This window comes from Triticum urartu, chromosome 1A, assembly GCF_056163025.1.
Source record: "Triticum urartu cultivar PI428250 chromosome 1A, HENAU_Tu73, whole genome shotgun sequence".
Taxonomy (NCBI): Eukaryota; Viridiplantae; Streptophyta; class Magnoliopsida; order Poales; family Poaceae; genus Triticum; species Triticum urartu.
The window spans coordinates 30,286,958-30,305,610 of NC_141873.1; the positions used below are offsets into that span (position 1 = coordinate 30,286,958).

The following is an 18,653-nucleotide window of genomic DNA, read 5'->3' on the forward strand; positions in this document are numbered from 1 at the left end:
TGCCTATTTTTGTTTTTTTGGTCCCAATGATGCAATATGGAGCCAAACTTGTGGCATGTCAAGACTGCATGCATTGGATGCACTAATGTGAAGTGTGGCTTGCCGCACCCCACCTGCCCCATCCATATCCAACCCGCTAGGACACATTTTATATAGGCCCGTCGGCAAGGCTGGCCAAAGCAGCACTCAAATGACTGTTCTACACGTACCGATCGTTGCAAGCCTGCAACAAGGAGAATAAGGAGACATCTAAAATGCTAGCACTTCAACATGGAAGGGTCCATAGAAATCTTTAAAGAGGGATTCTGTATGATCTAGATAAGATTGATAAGGAAGGTTCACCATTTGTCTCCAAAGGAGAAAGAACTCAAGTTGGTTTTAGATACCAACCTTAAGAAATTATTAAGGTATGAGGAGTTTAATTGGGGACAGAGGGCTAGTGAGAAGGATTTACTTGAAGGTGGTGGTAACACTCAATATTTTTAGATCAAAGCTAGTCGCAGGAAGAAGAAGAACCACATTATTGTTTTGCTTAAGGATGGAGTGGAGTTTAAGGGGCATGATGATTTAGTAAAGCACATAACTGATTTCTACAAAGATTTATTTGGGCCTACTGAAATTATTTATATTAAGTTAGAGTATCATATATGTAAGAAGTTTACTGGTGAGGATAGGGCTTTCCTTACTAAGAATTTTACTTTGGAGGAGATTAAGGAGGTTGTTTTTGGAATGAAGCATTATAAGGCAGTTGGCTATGATGGCTTACCTATTGAATTTTACCAATTTTTTTGGTATTATACTAAATTTGATTTATAAGAGCGACTTGATGCTTTTCATAAAGGGAAGCTGTGTGTGGTAAGGCTGAATCATCGAGTGATTACTTTGATTCCACCAATACATGCCAATCTGCTTGCTGAATGTTAGTCATAAAATAGTAAGAAATATCTTGGCAGTTAGGATGGGGTTGTTGATTGATGGTTTGAAGCCACAAACTACTTTTATTAAGGATAGATATGTCATGGAGGGAGTGGTGTTGCTTCATGAGACTATCCATGAATTCCAGTCAAAAAAGAATCATGCCGTGTTACTGAAGATATACTTTGAAAATACTTATGACAAGTGAAGTGGCCCTTTGTTTACCCGATGATGCAACTTAAAGGTTTTGTTAATGTTCGATGTGACGGGATTATGAAGCTGGTTAGAGGGGGGAAATTTCCTATCAAGGATAATACCAAATAGGGGATTATTTTCTCACTTTTAAAGGGGTTAGACAAGGAGATCCATTATAGCAAGGAGTCACGATGGCAAGAGGCAGTGGCACAACCTAATAGCCACCTAGCATGAATGAAACAAAATCGGTAGGATGCAACCAATGGGCACACTGAAACGGGTGCTCGTGCATGCCCGGCATGTTTTGGGATGTGCATCCGGTCTTTGGGCACTGTTGTTTGGCTAGACAGGGGTGTTTTGGGATGTATTCCCGGACTTTCAAAACAACCTTTGTGAAATCAACAATACGGATGAGAAAGAGATAAAATCTAGGGAGCCACTAGGCATCAGACTACTGCAAAAATGCATCTAACAGACTAGTCCTAGGCCATTGGCTAAGAAGCAAGATGGACGTCGGATCTGGTAATTAAGCTTTGCTTGAAATTGGCTATTCCGTCAGTCCATTGAGTGCTTCCTTGTACAAATTGATACGCTATAATAGCTCACTAATTCTGTTTTTCCATTTTTTAGGAAACTAACTTCAGATTTAAGGAACCTAATAAAAGCTCTAGGGAAATGAAATTCCACGCCATGTAGTATGCTTCCCTATACTAAGCATTAAATTGTTTCCAAAAATAACTATTTTTCTTTCATATGAAGAAAAATTTGTTACTGATTAATATGAAATTTCATCCTGTGCAACTTATTATTGCTTCGTACCAAGAACATCTTGCTTGTGATAGAGACTGCTTCAAATATGAACGGACATTGCTTTCATCTAGTATTTTGTTTCAAAACTAGTAAAGTTGTGTTCCGAACAAACAAATAATTGTCTTGTAGGAGCATTAAATTGCTTCCAAGTGAGCAACACATATTTCTACCACATTGCTTCCAAAATATGATAGTGTTAGCTTCAAATGAATCATTTTTTTGTTTCTACCGCCATTGCTTCCAACATAGAATAGAACTTTCTTCTAAAGGAAAATAGTATTTGCTTCTAATGATGACGAGAATTTGGTTACATATACAACACAGATATGTTACATGGTTAGGTTGTGCCAATAATGCCACTGTGGTCCACCACAAATAGCATGGAGCATGCACGAGGGACACGCCAGCGAGAACATATAAGCATGCCCACTAGGTTTGATGCATACTTAAACATGGGCACTGCCTTGTAGACAAATGTTTCCAAGGAGGAACATCTAGTAGATCCGAGGGAGGCCGTGAGCAACGATGATGGCCTCGATGAGGAACAACACGGGCTTGCTGATGACCTCAACACCAATGTCCTACTTGTAGGCAGTTAACATGTGGTGCTAAATCATCTCCTGGAAGTAACAAAATAAGACAAATACATTTCTAGCTTGTATTTGTGAAAACAAACGTACTACCATGTGTGCAGAATGTAAATGTAAGTTTATCAAAAAGTAATGAAGCATATAAAATTAGGATGGAAGCAAGTCAGGAGATAAGTTGAAGCGATTATTGAGTAGTAATGAAGCATTAAAAATTAAGCAGTGAAGAAGCTAAGGTACCAGAGGTTGAGTGTTGAAGCATCACGTGACATTATTTGAATCAACACAGTGGATTATTCGCAGGAAAATGAATGTAGCTCATACTGTTGAGGTGGAGCAGCCGTTGAACATTACGTATCTGGCATTGAAGCATGCAATGAACATAGATACTACTAGCCAAAGCTCCAACTGATTAAATGGGTGCATAAATTTTTGATATATAAAGCAAATTCATCGAAGCGCACATATGTACACCGGTAAACAACTCAAACGCATACGTAAGCTCACCCTGCACATAAGAAAATCAGTGTTCAAATCACCATTTGGCATTTTGAAACAAATAATAAAATAGATTGGAGGCATGGAATTATAAGGAATAGATAATCGCTTGGAAATCTTGCATTGGTATCTCACTAATTCGGTAGGAAATCATGTAACCATATTGTTAGATAAATTAAGAAGCATGGTTGTATTGCGATGCTCTAGTTATACATAAGAAGCACATATAGGAGCCCAACGAAGCATGGATTCTAAAGCAAAAACTTGTTGCTATCACAACATAGATGCGATGCATTGGAAGCGTCCAGTTATGAAAAAAATAGGATCTCTTTCTTCCAAGATCCGGTTGCTGAAATGTTTGATGCGCAAATTAATATCATCAACATAATTGGGGTCATGTAGGCTTATATGAACAAAAAATCTGCACAAACATGAAATCAGCACACGTCCATTTGAATAGAAGTACACTGTAACACGAGCATGCTGATTGGTACTTCAAGATTCCAGAACCAGGTTATTTGTAGTATTTGTACTTTGAATCTTTGATGCAGCAAAGATATCGACACGTAAAATAATTTAAAGACTCAACTAATTAATGGGTGCTGGAGCTGTGCACACCTGATGCCCCCAAGATGACCGGGTTGATCTGCACAACCTGGTGAGGAAAATAACACGATGAAGACGACGGGCGTGGCCTCCCAATGCCGGGCCGGCGGACCGGCGAGGCCGCAGAGGGGCGCATCAAGGGGGACAAATGTGGGCGCTGGTCTGATCAGAGGCGAGGTTAGTTCGAAGCACGGGGTGTAGGGGATAGCGTTTTGATGGCACTGGTCAGGACACGTACCGTGAATGGCGAGCTCAGGGGTGAGGTCCCATGGAAGGAAGAGAGTGGAGCGGGGGATCCGGGGATTTGGGAGAGATGGATAGGGCGAAGGAATAGCAGGGTGGTTATGGAAACCTTGCTTAAAACTGCCTGGTTAGTAGCCGAACAAGGGATTATGCTCAGCCGTTGGATTAAACAAACATCGACGAAGCACGAGTGGTCTGAGGATTGCTCAGTATCAGAAGTATAATATTAATTGTTTCCCTAAAATATACTCTACTTCCATTAGTTAATTGTTCTACTAACGTGACGGATGGAATCTTAATGCAGAGGGGATATTTAGAAGAAGAAGCCACCATCACTATGTTAGTGACACAACATAATGGCAGCCGATGCGAAACAGACATTACACCCTCGATACTCAATAGGCACTCTTGTTGTTGCTTTAGCCACTAAGATGCACCGGAGTATACGGATGGATTAGAGCGTAATGGTGCACCGACTAGATCGGTCAACTAGCTCCGATGGACAAGAGCCGCGCATGCATCAAACCGAAAGTGGAGAAATGGTCGGCAAGCCATGCTACCAAACACTAACGTGACCCCCGAACCACTTGACAACCTTATACAAAAAGTACGAGAAAGCACGGAAGGATCGCAAACTGAGGTGACCAGACCAACCGGGCAGGCCTACCGGCATCCAAAACCAGAGTGAATTTGGGTGGATGCCTCCTAACTGGCAGATAAGCCCACCGGTTACGTGGCTATGAAACCATTGTGATTTGCTCCGTGGCCATCTTCAGCAAGAAATCCATGTGGAGCTCAGGAAAAAAATAATTTCACAAACCTTATTATTTGCAATTCGTATTTATAACTTCCGCCATGTAGTCCGTGCAAAGCCGACGAATGGCTGGCCCGCCGAACAATATTCGATTGATCTGAATAGTTAGCAGGTGCTTTTTATGTGCATCACCTGCTAATCGATGCATGATACGGGTAGGACTAGTCTGAATGATTGCCCAATGTATGTCTAACGCAATCCACCTAAAAAGATGTAGCTTTCTTAATGTGACTTTGTTTTTGTGGAGTACTTCGGAAGATGTAACCCCCAACAACACGATGCGCATTAAACACACAAATGCAAACACGTTCTAGAATTAAACTTAAAAAAAAATAAAGCGTAAGCATACAAAGAAAGACAAAACCTGAAATTATACCGTCTAGCTCTCAAAACAACCACACACAACACATACCATGCAGAAATGACTTTCACATATAAAAGTACAATAGGTTAGAGACATTTGAGAGGCATGACAACAATTCAACGACGGAAACGGCTTTCCTCTTTGCTGGGCGGGGTTGATCATCGGTTCATTAGATGCTATGTTTGTGACTAGCTTGTACTATATACAACTGGTTGAGAGATGTCGCTTTCATCGTGTGACTTTGTTTTCGTGTAGTACTAAGGAAGATTCTAGGCATATGCATGCTGAGAATAGATGTCTCTGACATTGATGAAAAGTATATGACACATTAGTCAAATTCTGATTTTTTTTAAATAAGCCATCTATTTTCACATCATAATCTTTAATTTTATGAAAAGTAATAAAAAACTACTTTTCTATAACGCAGCCCATCAAATAGTAATCTAAATATTTACAGAATATTATAAACATAAAGATATACTCCCTCCGTTTTTATTTACTCCACATATTAGCTTTGGTCAAAGTCAAGCTTTGTAAACTTTGACAAAGTTTATAGACAAAAATATTAACATGTACAATAACAAATCAATACCATTAGATTCACTATTGGATGTACTTTCGTATCATATAGATTTGTTATGCTAAATGTTTATATTCTTTTCTATAAACTTGGTCAAACTTTACGAAGTTTGACTTCAGTCAACTCTAATATGCAGAGTAAATAAAAACGGAGGGAGTACATAATACATGGTGGAAAACATACAGTTTGGATCTCAAAGCCAACATGAAGGGCAATGGGTTGCCGAGAAACATGCAGAAATGAATTTCACATGTGAAGAAGACAATGCAGCAGAGATAGTTGAGACACATGGCAATGATTAAACGGTGGAAGCAGCTCCATCTACACTCGGTAGGGGCTGGTTCTATTAGTTCATTATATGTGATGTTTCAAACTAGCATGTCCATACAAGTGGTTGACAGGTGTCGCTTTCATTATGTGATGCCATTTTTGTAGACTACTAGGGAAGGCAAATTTGATAATTTTGACTTGTGGATGAAATCATTTCACAAAATGAACTTCTTCTAAAAGAATTTCACTCAGCTGACATTTTTGAGTGGAGCCCGACACGAAGGCACTACACTACACTGTGCAGCGCCTGACTGACAGGCGCCGCACGCCTAGCCAGCGTCGCACCCGGGTGATCCGAAAATTACTAAGTCAGTGTGCAGCGCCTGAGAGCTAGGCGCCACACTATACAGTGTAGCGCCTAGCGTCTAGGCGTTGCACTAGTGGTTGCTTCATTTTGTAGTGAAAAATAATGCAACCACTAGTGGAACGCCTAAAGGCTAGACGCTACACTGTATAGTGTGGTGCCTAGCTCTTAGGCGCTGCACATTGACTTAATAATTTTTAGACAGTTTGATGTGCGACGCTGGGCAGGCGTGTAGTGCCTGTCAGTCAGGTGTTGCATAGTGTAGTGTGGCGTCTTCGTGTCAGGCGCCACTCAAAAAGGTCAGTTGAGTGAAATTTTTTTAGGGACAATTTATTTTGTGAAATGATTTCATCCACAGGTCAAAACTGTCAAATTGTCCACTAGGGAAGATGTAACACCCAACAACACAATGTGCATTAAAAACCTCTGTTGGAAAAGGCAGTGCCTAGGAGGCGCTTAGGCACGCCTAGGCGCAAGGCAATGGCCAAACGCCTCGCCTAGGGCATAAATGGAGGTCTAGGCAGGGCAAGTAAGGAATTGCTTACCCAAGCAAGAAATCATGCCACATGCTGCACTGATATGCCAACCGAGTTATATTCCAATGGCAGTAGACGGTAATTAACTTATTTATATGCCCTAAACTAATATCAACACCCATATAATAATCACAAATACACAACGAGTAAAAACTATATTACCGCCTAGGCCGCACCTAGGATGCTTAGGCACCGCCTAAGCACTAGGCGAAGGCCAACCGCCTCGCTTACGCCTACCGCTTTTTCCAACCTTGTTAAAAACACACATCCAAGCATGCTCCAAAATTAAACTTAGAATTTAAATGATGCACTAAACATACGCATGATAAGAGTAGATGTCTCTGAACTCAATGGATTTTTTAAATTAAAGTTCAAGTGATGTATTTCATGGAAATCTTTGAATTGAAAATTTACCATATTCCCACAACCCCATCGTATTTTGTTACAGTATGGGCAAGAAACTATGCAGAATTATGCAAGCCATTGAGGACCTTGTCACATGGATGAATACCTATGGATTCAAATAAATGCAGCACATGCACCGCCATCTAAGCAGTGGCGCACTACAGATTCCATCAACTCGGACTCTGAGAAGGATATTGTCAGCAGGTCCAGAGATGAAGAGAAGGAGAAGATCGAGAGTATATTGGTTGGTCAAGCTAATGACAGGGATTTCATTGTCCTTCCCATTGTTTGAATGGGTGGGCTGGGCAAGATCACCTTTGCTGAGCTGGTCTACAATGACCAAGAAATCAAGGAGTATTTCTAGCTACGGAGGTATTGTCGTGTGTCTGTCAAATGATTTTGATGTTGTTAAGATTCCAAGCAACATCTGTCAGACCAATGAGATTAATTGTGAAAAGGCATTGCATGAACTTCCGAAGGAAGTAACTCGGAAGAGATACTTTATTGTGTTGGATTATGTATGGAATGAAGATGTTGATAAGTGGGAAAAACTCAAGGCGTGCCTGAAGGATAGTGTCAAGGAAAGTGCAATACTGACTACCACACGTAATGCACTAGTGGATCAAATTATGAAGACGTGCACTAACGATATGCTTAATCTTGAAAATCTAGACAAAGTATAACTGAAGGAAATATATGAGAAAAGAGCATTCTGTTTGCGAGATTCAAATGAAGTTGAGCTAAGTGAGATGGTTGAAAACAGCAAAGCTACGTTGAGGTCAAGGGGGCCACTGCCCCCCCCCCCCCCCCTCCTAGCCTTGGAATATTTGCAAAGAAATTTTTTCTGTGACTGCATAGCTTAAAGTAAATACAAACTTTTACCACCTCCAAGACTTCATATTTTTCCATTGGCCCACCCAGTCATCCCAAGCTAGTTTCGCCACTGGTTGAAATGATTCTGGATAGATGTGGGGCTCCCCTTTAGCTGCCAAAGTCTTTGGATCTATGTTGTGTAACAAGACTACCATGAAATAATGGAAGAACATACTAACCAGAACTATCGATGGCAATGAGAAGACAAGAAATTTTGCAATACTCAAACTCCGCTATGACGACTTGTCATCAAACTTAACAACAATGCTTTGCTTGTTGTGCAGTATTTCCCAAAGATTACGAGATTGATGTGGAGATTTTAATCCAGTTACGGATGGATCATGATTTCATATCATTGGTGCAATGTGACCATTTTAAAAAGGTAGGCAGAGAATCTTTTTAACAAGCTAACTGAGGTCATTCTTTCAAGAGGTCACGCAAACCCCCTTGACACATTTTGGGGGGAGATCCGTTCCAGAAGAGTATGCAAGATAAATCATCTTATACATGACATTCCCTCATCTGTTATGGGGAAATATTGTCTTACCATAGTCAATAAGCCTGATCAAATGGAGTTGCTGTCAGCAGGACCTACTCGCCACTTGTTCTCATCATATGAGTATGTCTAAACTCTTTTAGATAATTAACTAAAGAAACAGTCACCCGCTCTTCAGACACTATTGTATACATATAGCTTCACTTGTGGCTCGACACCACATTTGTCGAAGCACAATCATCTGCGAGCACTGCAACTTTTTGAAGAGTGCAAATGGACAAAGCTAGGCACTCCGACAGAGGCAATACCTGAGGTATCTTGATCTCTCAAGGAGCTGGTATATGAGCGGACTTCTCAATGAAATAAGCACATTGTATAATCTACGGACCCTTACTGGTTGCCGGAATCTTGGTTAACTTCCAAAGGATGTGAAGTATATGACAAAGCTCTGCGACCTATATACAAATGGACGCACATCATTGAAGTGCTTGTCTCCAGATCTCGGGCAACTCACTTCTCTACAGACTCTAACATACTTTGTGGTGGGTTTTAGTCCTTATTGCACTACTATTGGAGGACTGCGGATATAAATCTTGGTGGATAAACAAAACTATACGGTCTTCGGTTTGTAACTGAACAAGATGCTAAAGCATCCGGTCTTGGAAATAAAGAGGAACCCACATATTTTATCTATTGAATGGAGCAATGATAGCAGTGGGGAACTGAAACAACACATAGATGTGCTTCATACTCTTAATCCTCTTGCCGCGCTGGAGTTGCTAAGAATACACTCCTATAGAGCTTCTGGCTTCCCAAAATTGGTGAAAGATCTTACTTTACTGCAGCATTTGACCAAACTGGTTGTACAATGTGTGAGGAATTTCCCCAATTGGTCGATTTAAGGCCATTGAAGTTCTTGTTTTGGTAAAGTTTGATAATCTGCAAAGCCTATGCAGGGACAGTTCGACTGCAACATTTCTAGCATTAAAACACCTCGGATTAGAACAAATGGAGATTTTGGAGAGATGGGTGGCAACAGAAGGAGAAGAATTAATATTTCCTCTACTTGAGTATGTTTACATTGAGTACTGCCCAAGGCAAACAACTCTACCTGAAGCACCAAAACTCAAAGTTATTGACGTAGAGGAAGACAAGACTCAACTTTCCTTGTCAATATTTGAATCCAAGCACAAGTCTTGCTTATCTGACTTATGGTTGTCTATCAGTGATACAGAAGCAACGCAAGAACTGGAGCTTGATAAGGATCCTGAAGTATCCCTTTTTACACTAATGTCTAAAGTATCCCTTTCTACACTAATGTATTTTGGTTGCAGCTTCTTGTTCCGCTCAAGTCCTTTGCAGCCAATAGTTGGGGGTCTAGAAATATTTTGGTCAGCTCGGGGAATTAGTGATCGACAGTTGTGATCCACTCATCTACTGGCCTGAAGAAGAGTTCCGAAGATTGGTATCATTGAATAGTTTATACATTTATAGTTGTAGCAAGCTAGTAGGCCCCATCCGGGTTAAAGGATATATTGTACTTGAGGGAGGGATCAACTCCAGCCAAATCTGAAAGATCTAAAGATACATCAACGTGGATGCTTGACAGAGCTTTTCGTTCTTCCCCCTTCTCACTTGGGTATTTAAATTAGGTGGTGCTGCCTTCTTGAGTCCATACTGGGGCAGGATGATAGAGAGTTGTTCCGCATCTTGTGGATGGGGGAGTGTCCATACTACAGTACGCGAATGATACGATTCTTTTCATGGAACATAATCTCGCAAAGGTTAGTAATATGAAGCTAGTACTTTGCTTGATCGAACAATTGTCGGGACTTAAAATCAATTTCAACAAAATTGAGTAGTTCTGCTTTGGGAGAGCCAAAGAAGAACATGATGCTTGCAGACAATTGTTTAGATGTGAAATGGGCTCCCTACCGTTTAGTTTCTTAGGGATTCCAATTCACCACCACAGATTATCGAATAAGGAGTGGAAGTGTATTGAAGATCGATTTGAAAAAGACAAAGTTGCTGGAAAGGAAAGCTTATGTCTTATGGAGGTCGGCTTGTGTTGATAAACTCAGTTCTTACTTGTTTGCCGATGTTCTTTTTATCATTCTTCGAAGTAATGATAGGGGTATGGAAAAGATTAGATTTCTATCGATCTTGCTTTTTATGCCAATCTGATGAGGTTAAGAAGAAATACGGATTAGCCAGCTGGGATATCATTTGCTGGCCCAAAGACCAAGGTGGGTTAGGGATCAAGAACTTAGAAGTTAAAAATAAGTGTCTCTTAAGTAAATGGTTATTTAGATTATCTGTTGAGACTGAGGGAACTTGGGTACAACTTCTGCCCAGATTACCGCTAGACCTAATGATCCGCCATTTTGGAAGGGGTTAATGAGGATAAAAGAAACATTTTTTCATAGGGTGAATTTCGTTATTGGCAATGGAACACAACTAGATTATAGGAAGATGTGTAGTTAGGGGAGATGCCCTTAGCCATTCAATATCCCACTTTGTATAATATTGTATAACGCAAGAAAGCCTGTGTTGCTACAGTACTACAATCGTTCCCCCTTAATATACAATTCAGGAGGTCTCTGGTGGGGGAATGATGGAACTCTTGGCTGCATTTGGTCCGCAAGTTGATGGATGTTCAGCTTTCGGCCCAACCAGATACCAATCATTGGAAACTATCTAGGAACGTTAGTTTGTCGGTAAAATTTATGTATTTTGACCTATTTGATTCTAGGCCAATCTTGAGGTCTCTACACATCTGAAAGATTATAGTACGGCTTAGAATTAAAATCTTCATGTGGTTTGTGCACAAGGGGGTGATATTAACAAAAGATGACCTGGTAAAGTGAAGATGGGTCAGTAGTTCCTGATGCTGTCTTTGTCACCATGATGAGACGATTCAACTCCTCTTTCTAGATTTTTCGTTAGCCAAACTACTTTGGCGTACTCTTCATATAGCCTTCAACGTGAATCCTCCTATTAGCATGAACACGTTATTTGGGACGTGGCTACATGGCGTGGATTTAAAGATTGGGGGACATATTTGGATAGGGGCATGTGCACTATTTTGGGCTATATGTAACTGCAGAAATGATATGATCTTTAATGGGAAAGAAATTAATAACTTTTTACAGATTATCTTCAGAACCACTGCTTGGATCGATACGTGGTCGTTACTCACTCATGCGGACTCTAGTGAGCTTTTGGTTACTAGGTGTAACTGGTGGGAGACAGTAGCACGGGTCATCCTCAACTGCTTTGGATGGCGAGCTAATAATATCCTAGGTGTTTAGTCATGGTAGCCTATCTTTTCGCCGGCTATGGCATCTTTTTATTCTTTTTTGTTATTTCTGGGCTCTTTTGTGAGCTAGTATTGAGCCCTGCGTACAGTTGGAAGGAATCATGACTTGATATTAGCATCATTCCCTAACACAAATTTCCAATGTTTCCCATTTCTAAATAATGTCCCCATTCAACTTTGAGTGCCACTCGTTGTGTCCGACATTTTCACGCTCTTCATACATTTGTCCGTATTGTACACGATTGTCACACACATCTATTTGAGTTTTGAGCATTGGTTCTGCTACACAAGGAAGCTAGTTATTTATAGATATGACGTAAGTGTATATTTCATTGCTTCACCAAACTTCACGTCTTCACCAAACCAACCGACTCTCCATTTTGGAAGGGCTTGATGAAGGTCAAGTCTTCTTTCTTTATGAGAGGTTCACTTGAAGTTGGTAACCGTTAATCCACTAGTTTCTGGAAAGATACCTGGTTAGGGGACAATCCGCTTGCGGTTCAGTACTCATCTTTGTATAATATTGTGCGTAAGAAAGATGATACAGTTCAATCAGTCCTTGGTTCAACACCTCTGAACATCCAATTCAGGAGGGCCTTGATTGGCGATAAATGGATGGCGTGGCTCATTTAGTTCGTAGGTTGATGTTGGTCAACCTATCTCATGCGCCTGACGTCTTCAGATGGAGACTAAATACCAATGGGGTGTTTACTGTCAAGTCTATGTATGAAGATCATATTAACACAGGGCCTGTGTTTCGTAGAAAGCATATATGGAAAATCAAAGTACCTTTAAAGATTCAAATTTTTATGTGGTTTGTCTAGAGGGAGGTGATCCTCACCAAAGATAATTTGGCTAAATGAAACTGGAATGGATGTAAGAAGTGTTGTTTTTGTGATAAGGATGAAACAATTCAACATATTTTTATTTCCTGCCCTTTCGCGACTTTGATTTGGCGCACGGTTCATGTTGCATATAATTTGCCACCACCAACAAGTATCCCAAATTTGTTTGGAAACTGGTTGGTTGGTATCAACAAAATACTTAAGGGTCATATCCGTGTAGGGGTTTGTGCCTTACTTTGGGCAATTTGAAATTGCCGGAATGACCGTGTTTTTAACAGATCTCGCTCTATTAACTTTTTGCAGGTTATCTTCAGAGCCACCGCATCGATCCGTATATGGTCATCACTTCAGCGTGGGGACGCTGGGGGGCTCATGGCCTTTGAGTGCAACCATCTGGAGATGGTTTCACAGACATTATTCAACTGGTTTGGCTGGCATGTCACTAATAGATTATATGGTTAAGTCATGTAATCTTCCGTTTGTACCCACCATTTGTGGTGTTTTCTTTTTCTTTTTGCCGTTTTAGTTGATACTATGTACGTTTCAGACCTATTTATTTCCTTTTAATAAAATTGGCTGTATGCATCATGATGATGTAGAGGCCGGGGTCTTTCCCCTTTTCGAAAAAAGAAAAAAAAACCAAACTTCACGTGTCTGCCTTTTCATTTTCTTCCTCCAAGTGTAGCCAAAGTTGTCAAAAAGAATTAACATTCACTAAGGCACTACATGTATCGTCGATGCCGCAAGTTAGACTCCACCCTGGTAACGAAAACAGGATTCATAATCTTAGAAATGACACTATTTTCTTTCCAAACTTGTATTCTTGTCAACTCTTTTGCTACACCGTGGTGCTCTCACACGCTTACATTTCAACAACACAGACTAAATGGTGTTCGCTAAAAAAAGGAAAGTCTACTAGTATGGAAAGTCTACTAGTATTGGGCCCAGGCTGATGTTTTTTTCTCTCCATGGGTGAGCTCTAACACACAATTCTGTTCCATCCATCCTGCTGCACCTAGCCTCTGTACTTGCAATCATGTGTGCATTCTCAAACCATTAGCTTGACCACCAAAACTAAATAATCTGGGCAACCCCTCAAGCCAGATCCAAATTAGACTATCAACATATGCCTCCCTGTTTTTGGTGTAATTTTATTTACCAAAAACACCATGGCAATGTCTTAGGACGATGTCAACTGCTTCACCGGCCATATCAACTGCTTAGGGCGATGTCTAAATAACACATCGGCCAAATTTTGCTTAGGGCGACATCTGAAATCATATCGGCCATATAGTGCCATCAAGCTTCTTGCCACATGCTAGGATAGTAATTTTTAAATATTTATCATTGAGAGCTTTGGGCAACTTTCCCCCCTGCAAAGATTGTACAAAATATGAATTTCCAGGAACAATCTCTACAACCTTATACAGACCTTCCCAACTCGGCGACCACTTGCCAAATTTATTATTTCTAGTTCCAATAGGCAAAATCGTTTTCCACACTAAGTCTCCTATTTGGGACGATTTTCCCTCACTCTTTAGTTATAAGCTTTAGCTACTCTTAATTTTTCTTTTTCAATTTCTAGTAAGGCTCTTAGTCTTTCTTCTGGAACATCATCAATTCTATCCATCATCAAATTATTATAGTCTACAGCCAACAAATCATTTTGTCTCGCTACTCTAAGAGCTTGCAAATTAACCTCTACAGGTAACACTGCTTCCTCTCCATACACTAACTCATACGGTGTCACTTGAGTTGCTCCATGCTTAGATATCCGATGAGCGCATAAAGCCTCTGAAAGCACTTCATGCCACTTTCTTGGATGCTCCTTAATTTTCTTCTTTATAAGCTTAATTAAGGTTTTATTGCTAGATTCAGCCTGTCCGTTAGCTTGAGCATAATAAGGCGACGAATTTAACAATTTAATTCTACAAGATCGGCAAACTCACGATATTGATGAGACATAAAATAAGAACCTTGATTTGTAGTCAAAATTTGAGGAATACCAAATCTGCGAATAATATGCTCCAAAACAAAATTAATCACTTCCTTATGGATCATATTTCTTAAAGGAATTGCTTTAGTCCATTTGGTAAAATAATCTGTAGCTACTAGGACGAAGCGATGACCTTTAGACGAAGCAGGATATATTTGACCAATAAAATCTAAACCCCATCCTCTAAACGGCCATGGCTTAATAATGGGATGCATCATAGCTGCAGGTGCCAATTGAACATTTCCAAATTTCTGGCGTTCTTCACAACCTTTATAATAGAAAAAACAGTCCTCTAACATCGTCGGCCAATAAAAACCTGCTTTTCTCAATAACCATTGCATCTTATGAGCCGACTGATGTGTTCCGCATAGCCCTTCATGTACTTCACCCATAGCTACTCTTGACTGATCAGGACCTAAGCACTTTAAAAGTAATCCATCTATCGTTCGGCGGTGTAACTCACTATCTAGCAAAGTATATTTTAAAGCTTGTCGCTGAATTTTTCTATCTCTTGTTTGCCCAGGATCCTTTAGATGATTAATCAGAGGAGTTCTCCAATCACTCGGTTCGAAATTAGCTGCTAATTCGATTATTTGTGACTCCTGCACCGAATCTTCTTTGCCATGTACTATTTTCTGCTGGATTGAACAAGAACCTGTTGCATCCTTTAGCAAATTAATAGCCAACAGATCAGCATTACTATTAACAACATCTAGCATCGGTTTCTCTAATATGAAAAACTTTCCCCTACTGATTTGGTATCCGGATGCTTGCTGCGCTAAGCAATTAGCTCTAGAATTATCTTCCCTACGTATATGACTGATGGTGAAAGTATTCAGAGACTTAATGATATCTAAACATCGTTCTAAATAGTTGTTTAATAATCCATCAAAACATTGAAATTCACCACCAATTTTCCGGACTACCAGAAGTGAATCTCCCAAAGCCTCTATATCCTTTACACCCATATCTACTAAATTATGTAAACCAAACAACAGAGCTTCATATTGAGCTTGGTTATTTGTACAAGGATATTCTAAACAGACCGATGTTTCATAAACGACATTGGTTATTGAAATTAAAACATTACCGTACCTCCCTACAAATCGACCCATCAACATAAAACTTCCACGGGCTCACACTAACATAATTACTATATTCTTCATCCTTAATCCTATGATCAACAATAAAATCAGCGATGACTTGACCTTTCATAGAACACAATGATTCATATGCCAAGTCATATTCTATTAGTGCATAAGCCCATTTTCCAATTCTACCACTAAGAATCGGCTGTTGCAGCATATATTTAATCACGTCGGCTTGGCAAGCTACTACACATGTACTATAAAGTAAATATGACCCAAATTTTGTACATGCATAATATAAAGATAAACATAATTTTTCAATAAACACGTACCGACTCTCAGCGTCAACCAAACGGCGGCTCAAGTATGCAATGATGTACTCCTTCCCGCCGTTCTCTTGTGCTAAAACTACGCCGATCACCTTGTCTTGTGCGGCAATGTATAATCTGAACGGCACACCAGACTTGGGTGCTCGAAGCACTAGAGGACTTGACAAATACCGTTTTCTATTATTAAAAGCCTCTTGCTGTTCTGCCCCCCAAGTGAATTCGGCTTCATGTTTTAACCGAAGTAAAGGAATAAACGATTCAATTTTTCCCGCAAGGTTAGATATGAATCATCTCAAGTAATTAATTTTTCCTAACAATTTCTGCACATCCCTTTTACATGTGGGCTCCTCCAATTTTCTGATTGCCTCTACCTTCTTAGGATCAATCTCTATGCCATGCTCATGAATTATAAAACCCAAGAACTTACCAGCCGATACACCGAAAGCACATTTGAGTGGATTCATTTTCAGCCCATACTGACACATTCTTTCAAAAGCTAATCGCAAATCAGCTAAATGATGATCAAACCCATCCGATTTAACAACTACATCATCAATATATATATTTCTAATACGATGCCTAGAAGATCATGAAAAATCAGATTCATAGCACGCTGGTATGTAGCTCCAACATTCTTCAATCCAAAAGTCATAACAGTCCACTCAAATAAACCAAAAAAACTAGGGCATCGAAAAGCAGTCTTAAACATATCTTCTTCGGCCATAAATATCTGATTATAACCAGCATTACCATCTAAAAAACCGATTACTTTATGTCCAGAAGCATCGTTAATCAACATGTCGGCTATAGGCATAGGATATTCATCTTTAGGCATAGCCTTATTCAAATCCCTAAAATCAATACATACTCTAATCTTATCAGTATTTTTCTTTTCAATGGGAACAATATTAGAAATCCATTCCGCATATCTACACGACCGAATAAACCGAGCTTTTAACAACCGATCAATTTCATCTTTGTTGCGGTCATATATCCTAGGATTGAATCGCCTAAGGGGCTGTTTATGCGGCCTGAAACCAGATTTAATAGGCAATCCGTGTTCAACTAAGTCCCTACTCAAACCGGGTATCTCAGTATAATTCCAAGCAAAGCAATCAACAAATTCCCTGAGTAATGCACATACCTTTCCTCTCTGATCGGCCCCCATATTAGCATTAATAAATGTAGGTCTAGGGACATTTCCATCACCAATATCAACTTTCTCAAGTGGGTCAGCCGATGAGAATCCTTGTCCAAGCTTCTCCATATCATCGAAATTCTCAATAGCTTCATGCATATCGTTCTTTCCTGAACGATACTCCTCAACACGCCTTTGCATCCATTTAACACTATCTTCCTTATTCATTGTTCACAAGGATAATTCATTAAGCCGAGCTATACTAGCCGACTATGCATGTACAGGAACAAAATTATCTCTACCAATACTAATATAATCATAATCTGATAAATCTCTACCCGTCAAGCATCTCATCTCACCGTGTTGCCAATCATCCGGAGCCTCAGCCAAAGCAATGCAGGCCGAATTATCCGCCTCAACCACTTCAACATCATCATCAACCCACTGAATCAAACATTGATGCAGAGTAGAAGGGATGCAACAATTTGCATGAATCCAATCACGCCCCAAAAGAACATTATATCGGTCTTTGAACTTAACTGAAGAGCAGACAACAATCTTTGAAGAAAAGCGACAGTCTATCTAAACACTTTGTTGGCGCCGCCCTCTCGCAGCGCCCGCCTCTTCTTCCTCCTCTTGAGCTGCCTCACACAACTCTTATGGGATCTCTCTATCTTCTTCTCTCAAGAACACACACACACACACACTGCACCAAGGAAGAAGACCAAACTGGCTTTGCCAAGAGAACTTCCTTGATGCCCACCGTGGCTACATTTTGCTTGTGCCCTCACGACCTCGTTTCTCTTTACTCAAAGGAATATATACAAAGGAGGTTGACACTCCTGCCATGTCCCAATGTCCCATGCAAAACTCACACCACTACTTGACCATTACCCCAACTACATGCACGAAGTAACTAACCCCACTAATCTATGCATGCACTAACCGGCCTTATCCTATTCCTGGAATCACTCCAATAGCCACACGACAAGGCCATATCTAAAACTAACTACATGAACGAAACTAGCTAGCTATCTAGCAGAACTCAGCCCTTTACTCGGCCGCAACTCTTTGCTTGTCATCGGCTTCAGGTCTCGTCCATCCGCTTCACACGGCTATGCCGCATCACGCAGCTCGGCAGCATCTCGTTGCCATCGGCATCTCACCTCTTGCACGCTCAAATGAAGCTCCATCTGCCTGCAGATATCTAACAACTAACTACATGCTGAACAGAACTAAACATACAGATACATGGAATCAAGATTAAGTCTAACATTCACCCCCCAATCTTGATTCTCCTATCAACAACACAGATCACCCTCAACCACTTGACAACGTCATCGCAACACCGTGCACCTTGCCGTGGACGACACTGTCGCAGT

The 18,653-nt window shown here is 40.4% G+C and overlaps 1 protein-coding gene and 1 pseudogene across 1 annotated transcript; both read left to right on the top strand.

Annotated features, from left to right (window-relative positions):
- The first annotated feature begins 7,522 nt into the window (after positions 1–7,522).
- LOC125532618 (putative disease resistance protein RGA3) lies at positions 7,523–7,870 on the top strand. The gene has a single exon (XM_087535707.1). The coding sequence runs from the start codon at positions 7,523–7,525 to the stop codon at positions 7,868–7,870; it is 348 nt and encodes a 115-aa protein (XP_087391833.1).
- A 343-nt stretch (positions 7,871–8,213) lies between these two features.
- LOC147988728 (disease resistance protein RGA2-like) lies at positions 8,214–9,981 on the top strand (annotated as a pseudogene).
- Positions 9,982–18,653: the final 8,672 nt, after the last annotated feature.